The sequence below is a fragment of the Ictidomys tridecemlineatus genome, chromosome 5, assembly GCF_052094955.1.
Source record: "Ictidomys tridecemlineatus isolate mIctTri1 chromosome 5, mIctTri1.hap1, whole genome shotgun sequence".
NCBI lineage: Eukaryota > Metazoa > Chordata > Mammalia > Rodentia > Sciuridae > Ictidomys > Ictidomys tridecemlineatus.
In genome coordinates this window covers 184,517,768-184,535,273 of record NC_135481.1, presented here as the reverse complement: position 1 = coordinate 184,535,273, position 17,506 = coordinate 184,517,768, and the positions used below count along the sequence as shown (strand labels likewise).

Here is a 17,506-nt window from a genome sequence, read left to right as displayed (position 1 = left end):
GTTCCAACATGACCTCATCCCAGTGCCTCTGATATGAGATCCCAGCCTGGCTCCAGTACGTGGCTCTGACCCTTCCCTTTCTGTAATGTCACTATCACTCACCCGCTCTCCATTTAGTGCTGCCCGGTTTGGATGGTTGCAAAGCAAGGAACCTGTATTAGCTTCCTGTGGCTACTTTGATAAATCCTATAAACTGGATGACTTAAACAACAAAAATGTAGTGTCTCACAGTTCCGGAGGTCACAAGTCTCAAATCAAGGTGTCCAGAGGATCGGTTCCTTCCGAGGGCTGTGAGAAAGAATCTGTTCCCTTCACTTCTCTTAGCCGCTAATGATTGGTGGTGATCCTTGGCATTCCTTGATTTGTATAAGTGTCCTCCAGTTCTCTGCCTTATCTTCACAAGGCATTCTGTCTATGTTCATGTCTGTGTCCAAATTTACCCTCTTTATAGGGATACCAATCATCTTGGATTAGGGGTCCACCCCACTCCAGTATGGCTTCCCTTTAGCTTAACTAATGACATCTGTAAAACCTACTAAATCAGGTCATATTATAAAGTACCAGGAATTAGGGCTTCAACATAAAAAATTTAGGAGTGTGGGGAGCAAGGGAGTACAATATTCAATGCATAACAGGACCTGTGCAGATAGGGGCCATGTCCCCGTGGTTCCCAGTGAATCTTCCTAGTGGGATTCCAATAGGTGTTAAGGGTGTGCAAGGATCAGGAACCGCACTCACCAGAAGGGACTCCAGAGGTAGGCTGAGGCTCTGTTTGATTCTTGCTCTTAAAATAAATTGCTGGAGGCTATCTCAGGCTGGGGAACTGCATGATCCGTGGAAGCAGCTCTGAGCTTGGAGCAGACATGGTGGCCCAACACACTGGATGCTGGGTGTGTGGTAGCAGGACCATCCTTAGATCTCGTGTAGCGGTGAGGTGTTAGGTGCTGACACAGTCACAGTCCTGGGCAAGGGAAGGGCCAGGACCCCTGGGGAGGCACCGGCACGGCCTGATGAGAAGAACTCTGAGGAGGACAATTCATCTCACCAATCACTAATTCGTCAATCAGATTTGCCAGAACAGGACATTTCTGGCACAAAGCTGACACTAAAAAAAAAAAAAAAAAAAAAAAAAATACTTGCTGAACGAATAAACCCATTTTGAATCAGCATCTTTCTGCAGCTAGGCTGGGAGACACGAGGGGCTCACTCCATCTCCCTGAAACTTGGCCACAGTGTATCTGTAGTGATCTTCATCTATCCGTTCACAGAACATTTTGAACATACCTTCTGTCATTGGTATGCTAAAAACCCACTCTCTGTAGAATAAGAGTCCTGATTGGCCCATCCTTGGGATGCAAATACCTGCCCTATATCCATTTTCAAGTCACCAGTGATGGAACAACTGGCTTGCCAAAAACTCCCGAGTGTTTAACAATTGGCTCTAGCCAACTGAGTGAGCTGGCATCAGCCAGTCTCAGTCTGCAAAGGCCTCTACCACCTACTTTGTTACAGGGATGGGATCGAATGGCATAGCATACATTACAGTGTTTTGTCAACCACAAAATGTTTGGGGAAAAAATGGTTGTCATGATTATTGATGACTGTTATTTCCTTCAGGTTGTAAACTCACCATTGAACATCTTTAAGCTGGGCACCATGACAGGAACTGGGTGTTTCTTGGTGAACCAGTACATTACCTGTCCTCAAGGAAGTCCCAGTCTGGTATGGAAACAGACACGCAGTGAATACTGGTGACAAATAAAGGTGGAGTCATGAGGGGGACTGGTGCCTCCAAAAAGAAGTGAAATGTTCCTCATGGGAACTGAGGTAGGCATGGTGCCAAAGTCCCAGGAAATAATAACAGCCGTGTGTTCCCAGGCCATTATCTGTGTCCCTGCTCCTCTGAGACTGGTGTCATATAGAAGGCTTCGTACCTCCTTGGCCATCGGTGGCCTTTCTCAACTAACATGGGAAACCACTTAGTATCCAAAACAATGATGGGTTTGGGGAAACCAACTGCCTGAGGTTCTCACACCGAGAGGAACACAGCCCTGGCCCAAGGCTCTCGTAAAGAGACTGGTCCCTGTATTTATAGAGGATATACTGGGTGGATCCTTGTTCCCTCAGAAGGGAAGTATTTATTTATGGAGCCAGATCAGAACCTCACAGGGAACATCAAGCTATGGCACTATGGTGTGGTGGTTTGACATTTGCTGGTAGCAGGGTTAGTCTGGGATTAGGACGGGCTCAGATGAAAAGCCTTGGAGACAATGTTTCTCACCAATGAAGGACTTGGGGTTACTGATCCAAATTCATTTTCTTCTTGGTGTTGTCCCTCAGCCAGGGGTTGGCTACTGTTGACTTTGCAGACTTAGAGGACTGAGAATGGGGGAACAGTCACAGTGGGGAGGTGGGATTTATCAATGAAGAGATAAGTACAGTAGGATTTGTCTTCAGGACAGGATTCCTAGAAGCAGAGCCTGAGGCAAGGATTAAGGGGCTTATGATATATGAAGGAAAGACTCTCAGAAGTCTGTGAGAGAAGAAAACAGAACAGGGTATGGGAGAGGCTGAGCAAGAATCTGTCTTCGGTAAAGTCAGAGGCTAGGTCTGCAGGAGAGTATTAATTCTTCCAAAGTTACTGTCTTGAGGCCAGAAGACCAGGATTGCTCTTTCCCAGGGACCAGTCTTTGACTCTTCTCCCTCCTTTCCCTTCCATCTACCCGAATCTCTTCGGTGGTTCTAGAGGAAGTGGAACCCTTGCGCCTTGGACAAATCTCAGGAGGAAGTCACAGGTGTGAGTCCTTAGAGCACAAGGGTACACTGACCTGAAAAGAGAACCAGGTGTGGATCAACAGCCTCTGCTCTTCTACCACTGGGCTTTTAGTATATGCAGAATATACTACTGCATCCTTGCGGTGAGAAGCAGCAAAATGCTAATAGGATTGCCTCAAATTGGAAAGCCAAAAAGGCACTTCAAAGCCCTTTGCTTGGCCTACTGTAGCCCAGCGAGTCAGTCTACTCAGAGCTGTAGAGAAAAGCTGGCAGCCATGGGGTAAACAAGCATTGTCTTGGTTTAGAAACAAAGCTATTATTCGGACGTTGAAGGGAAGGCAGTGGAAAACCAAGGATCAGAAAAGATCGATTTAAAAGTTAGGTTTTGCTCCTGCAGTTAAAATAAGAACTGTGAGAAAGGGCCAGGGAGAGAGGGCATTTAGAGGCAAGCATTGAACAGTGCTTGTCCTGCATTTGGAAGATGAGGGATGACCTCAGCCTAGGCAGCAAGTTGGAAATGTAAGGCAAACGTGCTCGAAAGAGATTCTTGAGAAAATGGGGCACGTGAAAACTTGGGGTGGGGTACTTAGAATTCAAAGGTGCTGAATCCCAAATAGGAGAGAAAACAGCCCTTCTCGTGGGAGAAACATCATCTCATTTGGAGGAAGATACCTCAGGCTGCAGCCACTGACGGAGAGGACAAGAATCTCAGTTCATGCCCTTCTGACCCAAGTATCTCAATTCTTGCCTCAGAACAGGCCAAGGGGAAAATTGTTTCTGACCTGGTTGCTCAATTCTGCAACCATACCAGTGAGTTCCTCTTGGAGAAACGGATGTCAAGTTCCATCCAAGATCCCTCACCCACTGATCCTCCTGTCCCCTGGCCCAAGCCTCACAGAAAGACCCTTCTGTTCACTTGCTACTTCTTTTTACCCATAAGCCCTGCCCCAACCAGTCTCTCCTGCATTTGTGGCCCCTCTGGCACTCTGGGCTCATGGAGCTCTTGTTCACTACACTGCAATACACCAGCTTTCTTTCAGTTCTTTAACTACATTAAGTTGCTTCTGGCCTCAGGATGTTTGCTCATCCTGAAGTTCTTGGACCACCATCTGTGCCTGCTGAACAGATAAACATCTTTTAGACAGCAGCTTGAGCCTCACTTCCTAAGAAAGACTTGCAATCTACTATCTATCCCCAACATTTTTCACTTTAAACCTATGTCGTACTTTTCCTTCATAGCATCTTAACTTGTCTGTATGTATTTGCTTGCCCATGTGTTTAATGTGCTTGGCTTTTAAGTGATGAAGGTGTAAGGACTGTGCCTATTTTGAACACTATTTCATTCCCAGATTTTATCATGCATGGATGTTCAATAAATTAAAACACATTCAAAATTGTGTCGAATGAAGAAATGAACAAATGGGTACATGGATGGATGGGCGGGTGGATGAATGGGTGGATGGATGGGTGGATGCTTTAAAGGATCAGTGGATAGATGAATGGATGATTGCTTCAGTAGATCAATGGATCGATGGATAGATGGAGGGAGGGAGGGCCAATAGGTCATTATTCTTCCATGGTCACATTTTTTTTCAAATGCAAGATATATGTCAGGACAGGGTTCTTGGAAAATAGGAGCAAAATTGAAATAGAGGGCCAGCTGTCTTATAGATCCATTAACAAAGAGCCCAGCCAGTCTCTGCTTGTGTCCTTATTGGGAGAGAAATCTCACTCTTTCCTAAGAGAGTTCCTTCCACTTTTGGAAATTTTAGTTGAAAATAACCTCAATATTATGGGTCCAAATTGGCTCCTTATTAGTCCTGCTCATCAATCCTCAAGTCCACATCATCCTGCCTTTTCAATTTCCAGAAAATAAAAATAGTTTCCTCTGATCTGGTCCCTGCAACCCCACCCAATCTCAGATATGGCCATCCAGGTATAGGCTTGCCTGCCTTCCATTTGTTGGATCTACTCTGGCCGCCAGCAGGCAGCAATACTCCCATCTCTGGTGCCAGCCTTCACGGGAACACAGCTGGTTCTGCAGACTCCCGCTGGGTGCACAGGAGTGGCAGTTAGAAAAATCAGCTTTGATTTGATTTGCAAACTGAGCCGAGTCATGGAGACAAAATAAATCCGGAAACCCATAAAGCCATTTGCAGAGTTGCTTTGCAGAAGACAGGCACAGTTTTAATCTAGTAAACACTCTCTAACGATCCCATTAAAACAACCCCCTTGGAGTAGGTGCTGAAAGCTGGACTCCAGAATAATGAGGCATGAGATAAGTGGCCAGTGTCACCAGGAGTTCTGTTCTGCGTGGTGCTGGTGAGGGACTAATACCGTGGTCAACGGCAATAGGCAAGAGACGTGGGTGATGGTCTTTTGTAAACAGGCCTTTTTCTTATAAGGGCTAAGAGTGGAGTGAAGCATTTCATCCAGCATTCTTCTCTCCTCTCTCCATAATGGGCCATCACTCCTGCAGGGACTGGTAGGGACAACAAATAGTCATTCTCCGGGGAAAGGCCCTCATTTTGCAGATGATAAGACTGGGGCCCAGAGGGAGCCATATGTCCAGGGCTCCCTTATCCGGTATAAGGTATGAGAAACCAAATTAGATGACCCAGTCCTATATGGAATCTTCTGCCTGACACAGAGCCTCCTTGAGGGCAGCATGGGAAAACAGGAAGTCAGGGGCACCTGGGTTCAAAACCTACCTGCAAAACTTAGTTATTTGACCTGAGACAAGTTGTTTTGACCACGCAAGTGACTTAACATAGGAGCCTACCGCATGATTTTAAACCCAGGGTCACTAATCCAGGTTCAAGAACACAACTGGTTATACAATGAGCTTCCTTTTCTTCTTCTTGGCCTTCGGAGGCTCTGATAGAGATTCCAGACCTACCAAGCGTAGATCCTGTCCCCCAGTTCTCTGAAAGGCAAAGCCTGGACTCCAGTCACCACTCATAAAAATCTACAGATGGACTCAGGCCAGATTCAAAGTGCAGGAACTGTTGGGGTTCAGGGATCATGCTGGCCTCAGCTTCCAGTACTTGACCTTTGCATCGACAGATCATTGTGTTTAAATGAGAGCCTATACACCCGTGATATATTTTTTTTGACCACGCATAGGATTTTGCTCATCCATCGGCTAGCCTTTGACTATGACACTGTCCTTTCCTCTATACTTGTCTGGTAATTTCAGGAGAGACCCAGGACCATGAAATACCCAAATCTAGCTATGGCAGAGGGTCAGGTCCCTAATGAAGGATCCCTTGTGAGAGGAATAACTGTAGTGAGGTAGTCTCATGGAAAACTCATGGCTGTTGTTCAGTCTTTTTAATTTCTGTCAGACTTTCAGAGGGGGAAACTCAAAGTACGTATTTGAAGGGTTAGAGCAGGGCACTGCTCTTCTTCTCTAGCCAAGTTCAATGAGGTGAATTTTCCAGTCTGAGGGTCATGAGACTTGCAGGAGTATAACCAGGTCTCCTTGACTCTTGGAACTTTTGCTCTTATCCAGTGTCTACTAGGTCTTAAAATGCCAATGGAATAACATGGCTTTTTCTAAAGGTCTTGTAAGAAGATGGAAGGAAAAGAAATATATCATAAAAACACCAAAAAATAACTTAAAGATGACCTTTAAATATTCCAGTCCCTTCTTTAAGAGTTTTCTTTACTACAACAGCTGACAGAGCTCTCTGGTTTTCTTCTGTCCTTCCCCTACCTCCCACCATAGAGAGAGGTTCAAACTCCTGCCGTGCACTCCCTCTCCACACCTGACTCAGGAAGACCAAAGCTAGTCCAGGAAACAAAAGCCAACACTGACTCTTATCCTTCCAGCAGGTACCTGGGGCATGCCTGTCCGTCCCTCTCAACTACACCTGAGTTGGCTTTAACTCAAAGATGTTGTTTCAAAGCAGATGAATCTTAAAAGGAGAAAAGGAGGCCACTTAAAGCCAGGAGTGAGGGAAGAGGGAAATCTGAGTTAGACTGGACTAGAAATAAAGAAAATTTAAAACCCATTAGGGGGATCTCAATGTAGTGTTTCAAGGGGGCAAAGGAGGCTTGCAAAAATGAATCACCTGTTCTGTGCCAGTCACAAGGGTGTGCTTGTTGACATGAGGTTACAATGAGATGGCAGAAGGAAAGCCCACATATTGTACACTAAATAAATGGAGGTCTTCACTGTTATCCTTGCTCAAGCCATGAAGCCATATATGCTCAGAAGGGGTGAACAAAAAGCTCAGGGTCTCTTAGAATTATAACTTAGATCCAATTCTATGGCACCATTTGAATCTTGTGAATATCATAGAGTGAGTGAGACTCCATGGACCACTGGCAGAGTCCCCTGTCTCCATTTGTCAGCCCCTTCCCACGCCTCTTTTCCAGTAATAATTGATGATACAATTCTTATGGCATGATGGTCTCAGCCTCTGGTTAGTGATGTCCAAGTCAAAAACTGGAATCTGGAGTCGAAGGTGAGATGCTCAAGGATCCCTCAGCTTTCTTTACTTGCACAACATATTGAAGCTAATAAGCCAAGAAATTAGTTTGTCTTCAAGGTTGTTTGCTCCAGGACCATCTGTACCCCAGCAGTATCTCTCTACATCCAACATACATTGCTTTAGAAGGGGAAAAATCAGAAGGGAAGTCAGGTGCTTCATATTCTGGACTCCTTCTTTATTGCATAGTCTCAGTGTTTTCATTCATGGTGGACACACAGACAGAATTACACTGGTCAGGACCTAGAAACAGCAAAGAGAGAAAAGTCATGAAATTCCTAGTTTAAAAAAAGTCACATGGCAGGGAAACCAGGAGAAACCTGAGGAAGCATGAGATTTCCAACTCTCTTCTAGTTGGATTGGTCAGGATAGGATAGGCTTTGCTGAGATAACAAATTGATGCTCAAATCTCAGTAGCTTAATACCACAAAGATTTATCTGTTGCTGTGCCATCTAGAATATATGTGGCCACCAAGGTGAAGAGAAACCCTGGAAGTGGTAACTTTGGTCTTCACCACACTTGGAAATGACTCACACCACTTCCACTATAGTTGTCTGGATAAGAAGTGGTCACATGACACAGCTCAAATGAAAGATGCGTAGGTCTCTGCCATATGCTACTGGTAAACACCAGTGACACTGTAAACACTAGTCAATGCTAGTACAATATATATAATATCATTTTCTATTTCTACTTCCCCTTGTGTTCTGCTGAGACCCAGAATCCTCCTCTTCTTCTTCTCCACCCCCTTGTAAAATCTCTCCCCATTCCAACTTTCCATCTGTCCATCCTTCCCCACCCCTGTTAGCTGACCATTGCTGCTAAGCAGAACTTGGGTTGTGGCCCTGGAGGTTACAATCTCCTCTGGGTTTGCCAACCAGGCTAAGATTTTAACTGTTTTCCATTCAATCCTTAAAATCACTTCATGAGATACCTATTATTACCCCCACCTTATAGGTAGAGAAGCTCAAACTTATAAATGTAGATCATTTTCTAAGTGATATAGCTAATGAGTGAAAAATACTGAATCAGAGTTTCATATATTCAATTCATTTTTAATAAGCATTTATTGAGTGCAACTTGATATTGACAGGTGGTCCCTCATTCCTTAGAGATTAGGAACTTAATCTTTGGATTTGGACAGTCTTAGAGTCTAGGCAGGAAAAAGGTGCTGAAGTGCACCATGTCTCAGTTTCACCATCTATAAACCAATGAATGACAATAACACCATTGATTCTGCAGTGTTAACGCAAGAACTTAATGAGCTAATGCATGCAAAGTGCTTAGTGCCATGCCTGGCTTGTAATAAGCACTCAACAGGTAGCAGCCAGTGGGAGAGCCATCCAATATATATCAATCCAGTGTGATTAAGGCTATGATGAAGGTAAATTCAGGATGCTATTGAAGCATGGAGAAGGGACATGTAAATCAACTTAGTGCATGCTTTCTCGAAGTGTGTGGATGCTAAGGCAAGCTTTGAAAGAATTAAAATCATCCATATTGGATAAGATTGAAGAATAAGAGAGGAAGGTCCTCCAATCCTGGGATGTGAATATCTGGAGACAAGCGAGTATGGACCTGAACTGGAATGGGATGAGGCCAAGACAGGATGGCTAGTCTCCCAGGGTAACCAGATAAGGGTTGGAGCAGTCAGAGGACCAGCTGTAGTGGTGTGAACTGCCAGGCCACCAGGGCAGCCCTGTAGTGCACACGTGAACCTTGTCCCAAGACGGTGGGAGTCTTGGTGCTGCTTAAGCAGACTGGACATTTTTTCAGAAAGGACACTTAAATTGCAGTTCAGAAAAATGGGCTAAGGCAGAGGCAAGGTTGCAGAAAGAGAGGACAGTAAGGCAAAATATTTGAGTCCCTTCTTCTCTCAAGCCTTTGATTTCTTTTTCTGACATGTGAGGCCAACAGTCCTTGCCTTTCCTGCCTCAAAAAATTGAGGACAGAAAAACATGAATAAAAATAGCCACTTAGAACAGGGGTTAGCAAGCCTTCTGTAAGAGACCGGAGAGTAAATATTTTCAACTCTGCAGGCCTGATGGTCTTTGTCATACCTATCAACTTTGTCACGAAAGCACAAAAGCAATCATAGATAATGCCTATGAGTACAGATGTGTCGCCATAAAACTTAGTTTATGGATACTGAAACTTGAATTTCACATAATTTTCATGTGTCACAAAGTATTATTCTTATTTTTTCCCCAACCATTGAAAAATGTAAAACATGTTCCTAGCTCCTGTCCGCACAAGAAACAGAAGGGGCTGGATGTGGCTCACGAGCCCTAGTGTAATGACCCCTGACATAGAAGGTGTTTGGAAAGGGCAAAGCTCCCCATAAATTTAAGGGAGGAATGTTATGACTACTGTTTACCAGTGGTAAAATTTTATAGTATCATAAAGGCTGTCAATCAAACTCGCCATTTGTGTTAGTTTTGAGATGATATATTTCCACTCATCACTTGATCTAGGATGCCCCATCTCTGTCTACATTTTGCATAAGCACCTTCTGCAGTTTTGTTGCAGGAAAGAAACTTCTAGTTTCTGACCAAGTACAAGACACTTCCCACACTTCCGAATCACTTTCATTAGAGGCGAGTGGTAGGTTTAGAAGGGCAAGAACATCCAAACCAGGCAAACCCAGGGTTTGATTACAGCCTTTGGCAGTTACTAGTTTTGTGACCTTGAATATGTTATGTAAATGATCCGATTCACCATGTATTCATTCATTCATTCATTTAGCCAACAAATATTCATGGAGTACCTACTATGTGCCAGGTATAATGCGAGACACAGTGGAGACTACAGAATTAAGAAGGAGGCATATACTTACAAAATAGTGAGGTCACTGCAATGAGAAAGGAGCATTTGGGTGTTGCGGAAGATGGAGGGACATCTCTCCTAAATCTGTGAGACACTAAAAACTCCCCAGGAAGGAGATGCAAACCAACACCTGAAGGATGAGCCATGTCAGCCAGGTTGGAGAAGCAGGGGGGAGTGTTTTTCATGCAAACTGGCTGCCTAGGAATGGCCCACAGACAAGAAGGTAGGAGACTGTTGATGGTGGCAAGTTGTTCATTTTGCTTGGGGCAGAGCCGAGAGTACGGGGAGATGAGTCAGGAAGGCCAGGCAGGGATCTCATCTCTGAGGAACCTGAGAGCTGGGTTCAGGGGTTTGAAGTTTACCCTGAGGACAGTGGGAGCCCTGATGCATTTCAACCAAGGGATGCAGAAGAGGTGGAAGGAGAACAAGACTGGAGGCCAGAAGACCAGAGAGGAAGCTGGTGCAAGTGAACCACAATCCAAGCAAAACACAAGGGTGGCCTGGACCAAGTGGGAATGGAACTCAGGAGAAGGGGGCACCTTCGAGAGCCTTTCTGGAGTGGCGTTAATACCTGGTGATTGATCACAAGCAGGAGGTCAGAAGGAAGGAAAGGGAAGGGCGACGCCCAGGTCTGTAGACAAAATCTCTGTGGGTGGTGGCACCATTGGTGAAGAAAGGGAAGTCTGGGGAGAAGAAATTTGACGGGAAAACAGACATGTTGATTTATAACACTTCTGACCTTTCTGGGTTGTCCTAACTCTCAGAAACATTGGGCATGAGACACCACGAAGGGCACCTGGCATGTCACAGGTGCTTGATAAATGGTGACCCTTTCGCTGGCTTCATTTTTAAAAATCTACTTGGAGCCCTTGTTTTGTTAGATCATGATGTTCTTGTGCTGTGCAGGGTGAGCTCTTCAGAGTCACAGGTTTGCAGTTCTGTTCACCGGACCTCACGTGTTCATGTGTGTTTCTTTCTCTCCTTCTCTTCTGCATGCTGCCTGGGGATTGGCTTCCTTGTGGTCAGCACCAATGGGCAGCGCCCAGGTGACCCCGGGGACTCCACTCTGCCTCCTCACCACAGGTGATCACCAGAGGTGGGCGGGTGGGAGGGGATTGGGAGTGGCCCAAATTCAGTGGGTCCTCCAGGCCAGGTGCACCAGAGAGGAACTGGCAGTCCCTTCATCCCACCCTCCCATCCACCCATCCAGCCACCCATCCATCGATCCAGTCCCACACCCATCCACCCACCCACCCACTCATGCATCCCTCTATCCATTCTACTAATGCTCAGTGAGCACCTACTAGGTGCCAGGCATTGTTCAAGGTACTGAGGGGTATGGCAGTGAGCAAAGGAAGAGGTTTCAGTGCCTCTCCAGGAGGGGAAACAGGCATTGGGCAAAAAAACTCCACAAATAAATGTGCATCTGTGAGTAATACTATGGGGCAGAGTGCCCAGTGCTCCAGAACAACACACCTGGAGCTCAGGGAGGGCTTCCCAGGAGAAATGACAGTGGGGCTGTGCTCTGCTGCTGTGAATGAGTTGACCTAACAAGTCCATGGTTAGGAAGTTAGTCTCAGATACCCACTGTTCCTGACGCTGCTCCTTCATGTGATCAGCCCTACTGTTCCTACCTGTTCAGTGGGAGTAATACTGCCCACCTCTTAGGGGACACTGTTTGCATTGTAAACTCTACATGGACACAGTCTTCTGAAGTTGCATTCGAAGACTACACAAGATCATAAATGGCAAAGGAGCTGGAAGAGAAGCTCCCAGACCAGGGTAGGGTATTTTTTCCAATGTAAATACCACCTCCTTTCTTCATTTACTGAAATACATGCCTCTCGCTCACATCCCACGTGGGTGAGGGAAAGGATTCCCCTTGGAGGGATGGGCTGGCTGTGAAATGAAAGCTATGAAAGTAGTACCACAAAATAGACACGAAAGACCAGAAATACATTTGGGGGGCGGGCAGTGACGGGATAAGGTAGCTAACAAAGAGGGAGCCCTTGCTGGCTTTATGTATAACAGTGCAATCAAAGGGGATTGGTAGGTAAAAGGATTCAGGGTGGGAGGAGTCTTGCCTAGGTGCTTGCTTCTTCACAAAGAACAGGATAGGGAGTGGGAGTCAGCAGGATATTTGGTTCTTAAGGGATCATGCCCATCTCCACTGCTGTGCTAGAACTTGGCCAGTGAGCTAAGCCAGACACCACATGAACCAGACATTCCTCAAACCAGCAGGTTCCTACTGGGAGTTCCTGATACCAGGCTTTCCTGCCTAAGGCTTCAACGTCGCTTTAATTCACGCACTGTTCAGATGTCCACTGTTCACTGTTCCCGCACATGCCATCCTGAAAAGGATGCAGAACCCATCTAAGCATAGACCATGGCATCCGTGATGCCCACTGCAATACCTTGGAGAGGAATGACGATCTGCTGTGCAATCTCTTTAAGTGGAAGTTTCCTGGCAATCTTAAACCATTAACCGTTGCCTCTCTCCAAGTTCCTTGCTCAGAGAATGGCCTCCTCTCTATTAACCTGGCTGGTCAGTTTATCACAGTGGGAAAGAGGGTGCAGTGGGCAGTGAGGACATGAGTTGGGCCATCCAGTACCTTCACAGTTCACACCACCTTTCCCAAACCCAAACCCGTCAGTTTGTGCATATCTTGCACTGGGTTCCCTGGATGTTGACCTGCACTGGGGATTCTTGTCAAGATTATTCAAGGAGGAGTATTCTCAGAAGAAAGAAAGGGCAGGAGATGAAACAGGGCGGGGGACAAAGCTAAGGGAGGATGTGAACCCTTGCATCAATCTGAGCCCACAGGGGTTTCTGAGGTGTGATTTGTTTTGCAGAGTTGGTCCCACTTTGAGGCACCATGGCGGCACCTATACCATGACACCAGTCAGCCATTGATGGTTGGTACCATGGAGGTGCATGACCTCCAGGAGACTTGGCTCCCCTCTCTGCCTCTGTAATTCTCCAGGGCAGGAGGCTCCCACAGCAGGAAAGGCAGAGCCTCAAAAGCACCCACTGTGGTTCAGTGTCATGGATGCTGGGAACCACCATAGCCCAGTGTGTCACTGCCAATACCTCGGGAATTTCATCTCAACCACTCCCTGGTTCTACAACCTTAAGCAAGTTGCATGGCTTTATTTCACCTGGAAAGCTGATTATCACACTTCAGAGAACCACATTAAAGATTAAATTTGCTAACCCTAGAGAGAGTCCTATAATAATAGCAGCACATATCAGGTCTTCAAATGGCGGTCCCCAGCCTCACCCTTCCTCCAAGGGAGGCAGGAACTGCAGATGATAGACAATGAGAGAGAAGTCTCTCTCATCACTGTGCCCACACCTAATTCATGGAGGAACAAGGCTTCTCGGGAGTGTGTGTCAGCAGCTCAGTATCTGCCGGGCCATTGTTCTCTGGGTTCTATTCAACCTGAGCAGCCAGATAATGTTTTCTTTAAACAGAGCCAATCCCATATCGGGCACATTTGTTCTTACCTCTTGCCTTCCCAGGCGTCTGAATGTTCCTCCTCTGACAGGTTTATTTCATTGCGTTCCATTTATTTCCACCTGTTTCTCAGCTTCGTTTGATGGGTGAGGTGCCTGCGAGTCTTTCTCTTTGAGCAGGCTGTCCCTAGCAGAGGGCGTTTTTGTTAATGCCCGTCCCCTGGTAGCAATAATGGCTGATGTAAATAATAACTGTCCAGGTCTGAGTGATGGGGATATTAGACTGTAAGCCTGGGCAGCTCTTTTCACAGCCGTTGCCGCCTGGAATCCCGCACAGCCACAGGATGTCGCAGGGACGGGCTGGCTTTTCGGTGGGTGAGTTGAAGCTGAGTTGGGCCTTCAGGTTGCCGCCTCCTGGTCTGGTGATTCTGGTTATTTCTCTTCTCTGGTCAATAGTCTCTTCACCTGGAGGAGGAGGAATAGTAATAATGCCCACAGCCTAGTTAATCATGAGAACGAAGCATGATTGCAGGTGTAATCTTTAGTCTTAGTCAAACTAACTCCAGCTAGTTCTTCAGGTCGCCCTGAACTAGTGGCCTTTCCTTCAAGGGATTCAGGCTTCAGAGCAAGGTTTCTCAGCCTCAGCCCTGTTGGCATCTGGGGCTGGATGATTCTTTACTGTGGCAGGATTTCCTGTGCACTGTAGGATGTATAGCAGCGTCTCTGGCCTCTACCCACTGGATGTCAAATACCATATCAACCCCAATTGTTACAACTGAATATATCCACTTTTACTATCAACTGTCCCCTGGGGGCTAAAATCACTCCCCGTTGAAACCTTTCACAGTGGCTCTGTTCAGTAGGAATAGAAATTACCCTGTGAATGCAATTTTTAATTTTCAAAGTCACATTTAAAAAGCAAAAACAAAAAGATGAAATTTTATTATTATTATTATTATTATACCAGAGATTGAACTCACGGGCACTTAACCACTGAGCCACATCCCCAGCCCATTTTATATTTTATTTTGAGAAAGGGTCTCACCAACTTGCTTTGGGCCTCACTAAATTGCTGAAGCTGACTTTGAACTTGCAATCCTCCTGCCTCAGCCTCCCAAGCACTAGGATTAGAGGTGTGCACCACTGTGCCCAACTGAAATTAATTTTAAGACCATAATTCATTTCATCTGATATATCCAGAATATTATCATGTTAATAAGTAACCGATGTGTAAAAGCTATCAATGAAATATATTTTACATTCCTTTTTGTACTTTTTTGAAATCTTATCTGAATCTAAATTTAGAGTATGTCTCAAGTTAGATGCTGAGTTTTAATGGTTAAAATGAACTAGGATCCTAAAAGAGAGAAAATGGTATGTCATGAGTAAACGTACTTTTCATTGCTTCAGTTTTTAAATTTACATTAATTGAAATAAAATTTAAAATCCAGCTCCAACCACTTGGTGTTGGATGAACAAACCTAGAGGTGGGATTTGTCTCCATTCTCTGGTCCCTAGCTCATGAGCAGAACAGTGTGTGCACAGAACCACAGCGTTGCCGGTGTTCAGTGCCCTTTGATCCATTTTGTCCCCCAGGAGACATTTGTCAGTGTCTGGAGATGGGTTTGGGGGTCACAAGTGGGTGTGGGGAAAGCAGGCGTCTACAGGATTGAGACACAGAAATAAGGCACAAGCCCCTTCTAGGCAGAGATGGACATTTTTCTATGGTGGACTCACTTGTGGCTGAAGTGGACGAGTGACTATTTAGTTGATATTTCGCCTGAGACGATGGATGGACTCTGTCAGAGGCCTACCATTGCAGGAAGAATGCCTCTTCTCAGATCTCTCCTATAGCTCAGTCAAGCCTCTATCTCTGGACATAATAGGAGACAGGCAGTGTCCAATCTGAAGGCCAGAGTGGATGCACTCTGGGTCTTTTCCAGGGGTGCATCCGGACTCACAATCTTGTTCATGTCCAGGGCCCACAAGGAGGGCTTTGGGAGAAGCCATCACCTGGAGCCCACCTCTGTTCCTTAAAAGGGAGACTTTGAGCAAATCACTTGGCCTTTCTAAGTCTCAGCTTCCTCATCTACAACATATTAAAGATGAGTCCTAGCTCGGCTCTGCCCCATCATAGCAACAGCAATGGAAGAAAGAGGTGCCATCCTTGTGCGGCTCTGGGTTTAAGAAGGTGTGAGGCCAGCTCTCCTTATTGTTTTTTTCTTCCCTGTGCATCTCATGTCAAAAAATTCATAACATTATTTTTTTCTGTCAATCATTTAAGTGGAGGTCTTGCTCAAGGGACAAGATTCAAGCCATAATATACTCCCTGAAAGTGTTTTGCAAATGCCCTAAAGATGACCTTCCCAGTGTTGATAATCCTAGACCCGAGCCCACAGGAAAGGTCTGTGTGGGTGCAGAGAAGATGGAGAAACAGCACAGCAGCCTCCCCAGGTTCTCTCGCTGGGCCCTGCAGGCTTGGACAGCCTGGGGCTGCCATGACCCGCCCAGGGAACTCATGCCTCTAGTGGGAGTTAATGGATGGCGCGAGATCAAGAGCTGGAGGAAGTAGAACCAGGGGAAGCTTGACCTGAGCACCCACCATGATGGGTCAGTGCTTGTCGGGACCTGGGGAGCCCGGCTGTGGGGTAATCAGCCTGCCAGGCTGGCTGGAGAGAGGTGGCTGCTCTGGGGGACAATGGCATTAGGAAGTCCAGCAAGATAATGAAAAGGACAATACAGTGGCCACCACGTGTTCCAGGCTTCCTACATGCCCTGGAAGGAGTTGCATGGGTCCCGTTAAGTCATTTAAGTTTACCTACACTTCTACCAAGTAGGCTGAAATTCTCCTTTTACTGAAGAGGAAACAGTCTCAGGTGATTAAAAAGCACATAACTTGGCAACAATGCGGTCAGGATTCAAGCCCAGGTCTCTTTATCCAGTTTGTAATCTTGTCTTCCTTGCCCTCTGCCCATAGTCAATATTAATAGGCACCTATTAATGAGCCTCACACTGGTAATGCTGCCGTAGAAGGGCGTAGGGCTGCGTCTCAGAGGCCGTGTAATTTACCAGGTGCGGGGCCTTAAACTACCAAGTAGCCCCGTTTCCTGAGGGGCTAAAGGGGAATACCAATAATGGCCGGTCGTGGAGAGGATAAGTGAGAGGGTATCCTCTGTTATCTTAGACATGTGCTGTCATCGTTATGACCTAAACTCATCTTACAAATAAGGAAACTGAAGTCCAGGAAGGGGGCAGTCAGGCAAGCTGACCATTGGTGCGAGTCAGGCAGATGACTGGGACCCGATCCTAAGAAGTACGAGGGATAGGGGATGAGAGGTGAAGGCCGGTCAGGATCTCAGGCCAGGGGAAACGAAAGGGTCAAGAAATCAGGAATCAGGGCTCACCAGGGAGCTGGGATATAAGACCAGAGATGACACAACAGCAGAGCAACCACAGCTTCCATGATAACCCAAGGTGAACAAGACTGAGAGCTGAGGTGGCCTATGCTATCGGCCCTGACCCTTTGACCTGGGCTTTCCACAGTCCCCAGCTGGAGGAAGGCAGGTGATGCTCAGGAGCAGGCTGGCCACTACAGAGGACTGTCCTCTGCTTTCTTGTTGGTTTATCACGTGGCTGCAGGGCTGACTCTACAGAGCAGGGAGGAGTGCACCAGAATACTGTCCTTGTCAAGAGTCTTACAGCAGACATTCAAAGCCTGACAGACACAAGGCTGCAGTACCTCATTCTGACTGCCATTTTATGTTACTAATCAAACTACCAATGGGATCAATGGGCTTCATGCAGAGGAGGGTTGTCACAGCCCCTGGGGGGTGATCTCCTGCAGCAAGTGGATGTTTATGTTTTCTACAAAACAAGCATCTCATCAGGGTGCATCCACCACTGAGCTCTCAAAGCACCTTTTTCTCTCCTGGGATATTCTCCTTCCACCAA

At 46.2% G+C, this 17,506-nt stretch overlaps 1 protein-coding gene across 4 annotated transcripts in view; it reads left to right on the top strand.

Moving 5' to 3' along the window:
• The window catches only part of Ptprt (protein tyrosine phosphatase receptor type T), a 1,029,624-nt gene that overhangs the window by 841,519 nt on the left and 170,599 nt on the right, over positions 1–17,506 (top strand). For 3 of the 4 annotated variants that reach the window (XM_078051815.1, XM_078051813.1, XM_078051817.1), the window contains exon 14: positions 11,125–11,181. The exons of the other annotated variant lie outside the window; for it this stretch is intronic. In XM_078051815.1, the coding sequence (XP_077907941.1) occupies positions 11,125–11,181 (57 nt within the window). The remainder of the gene's footprint in view (positions 1–11,124; positions 11,182–17,506) is intronic. 4 annotated transcript variants of the gene reach the window in all.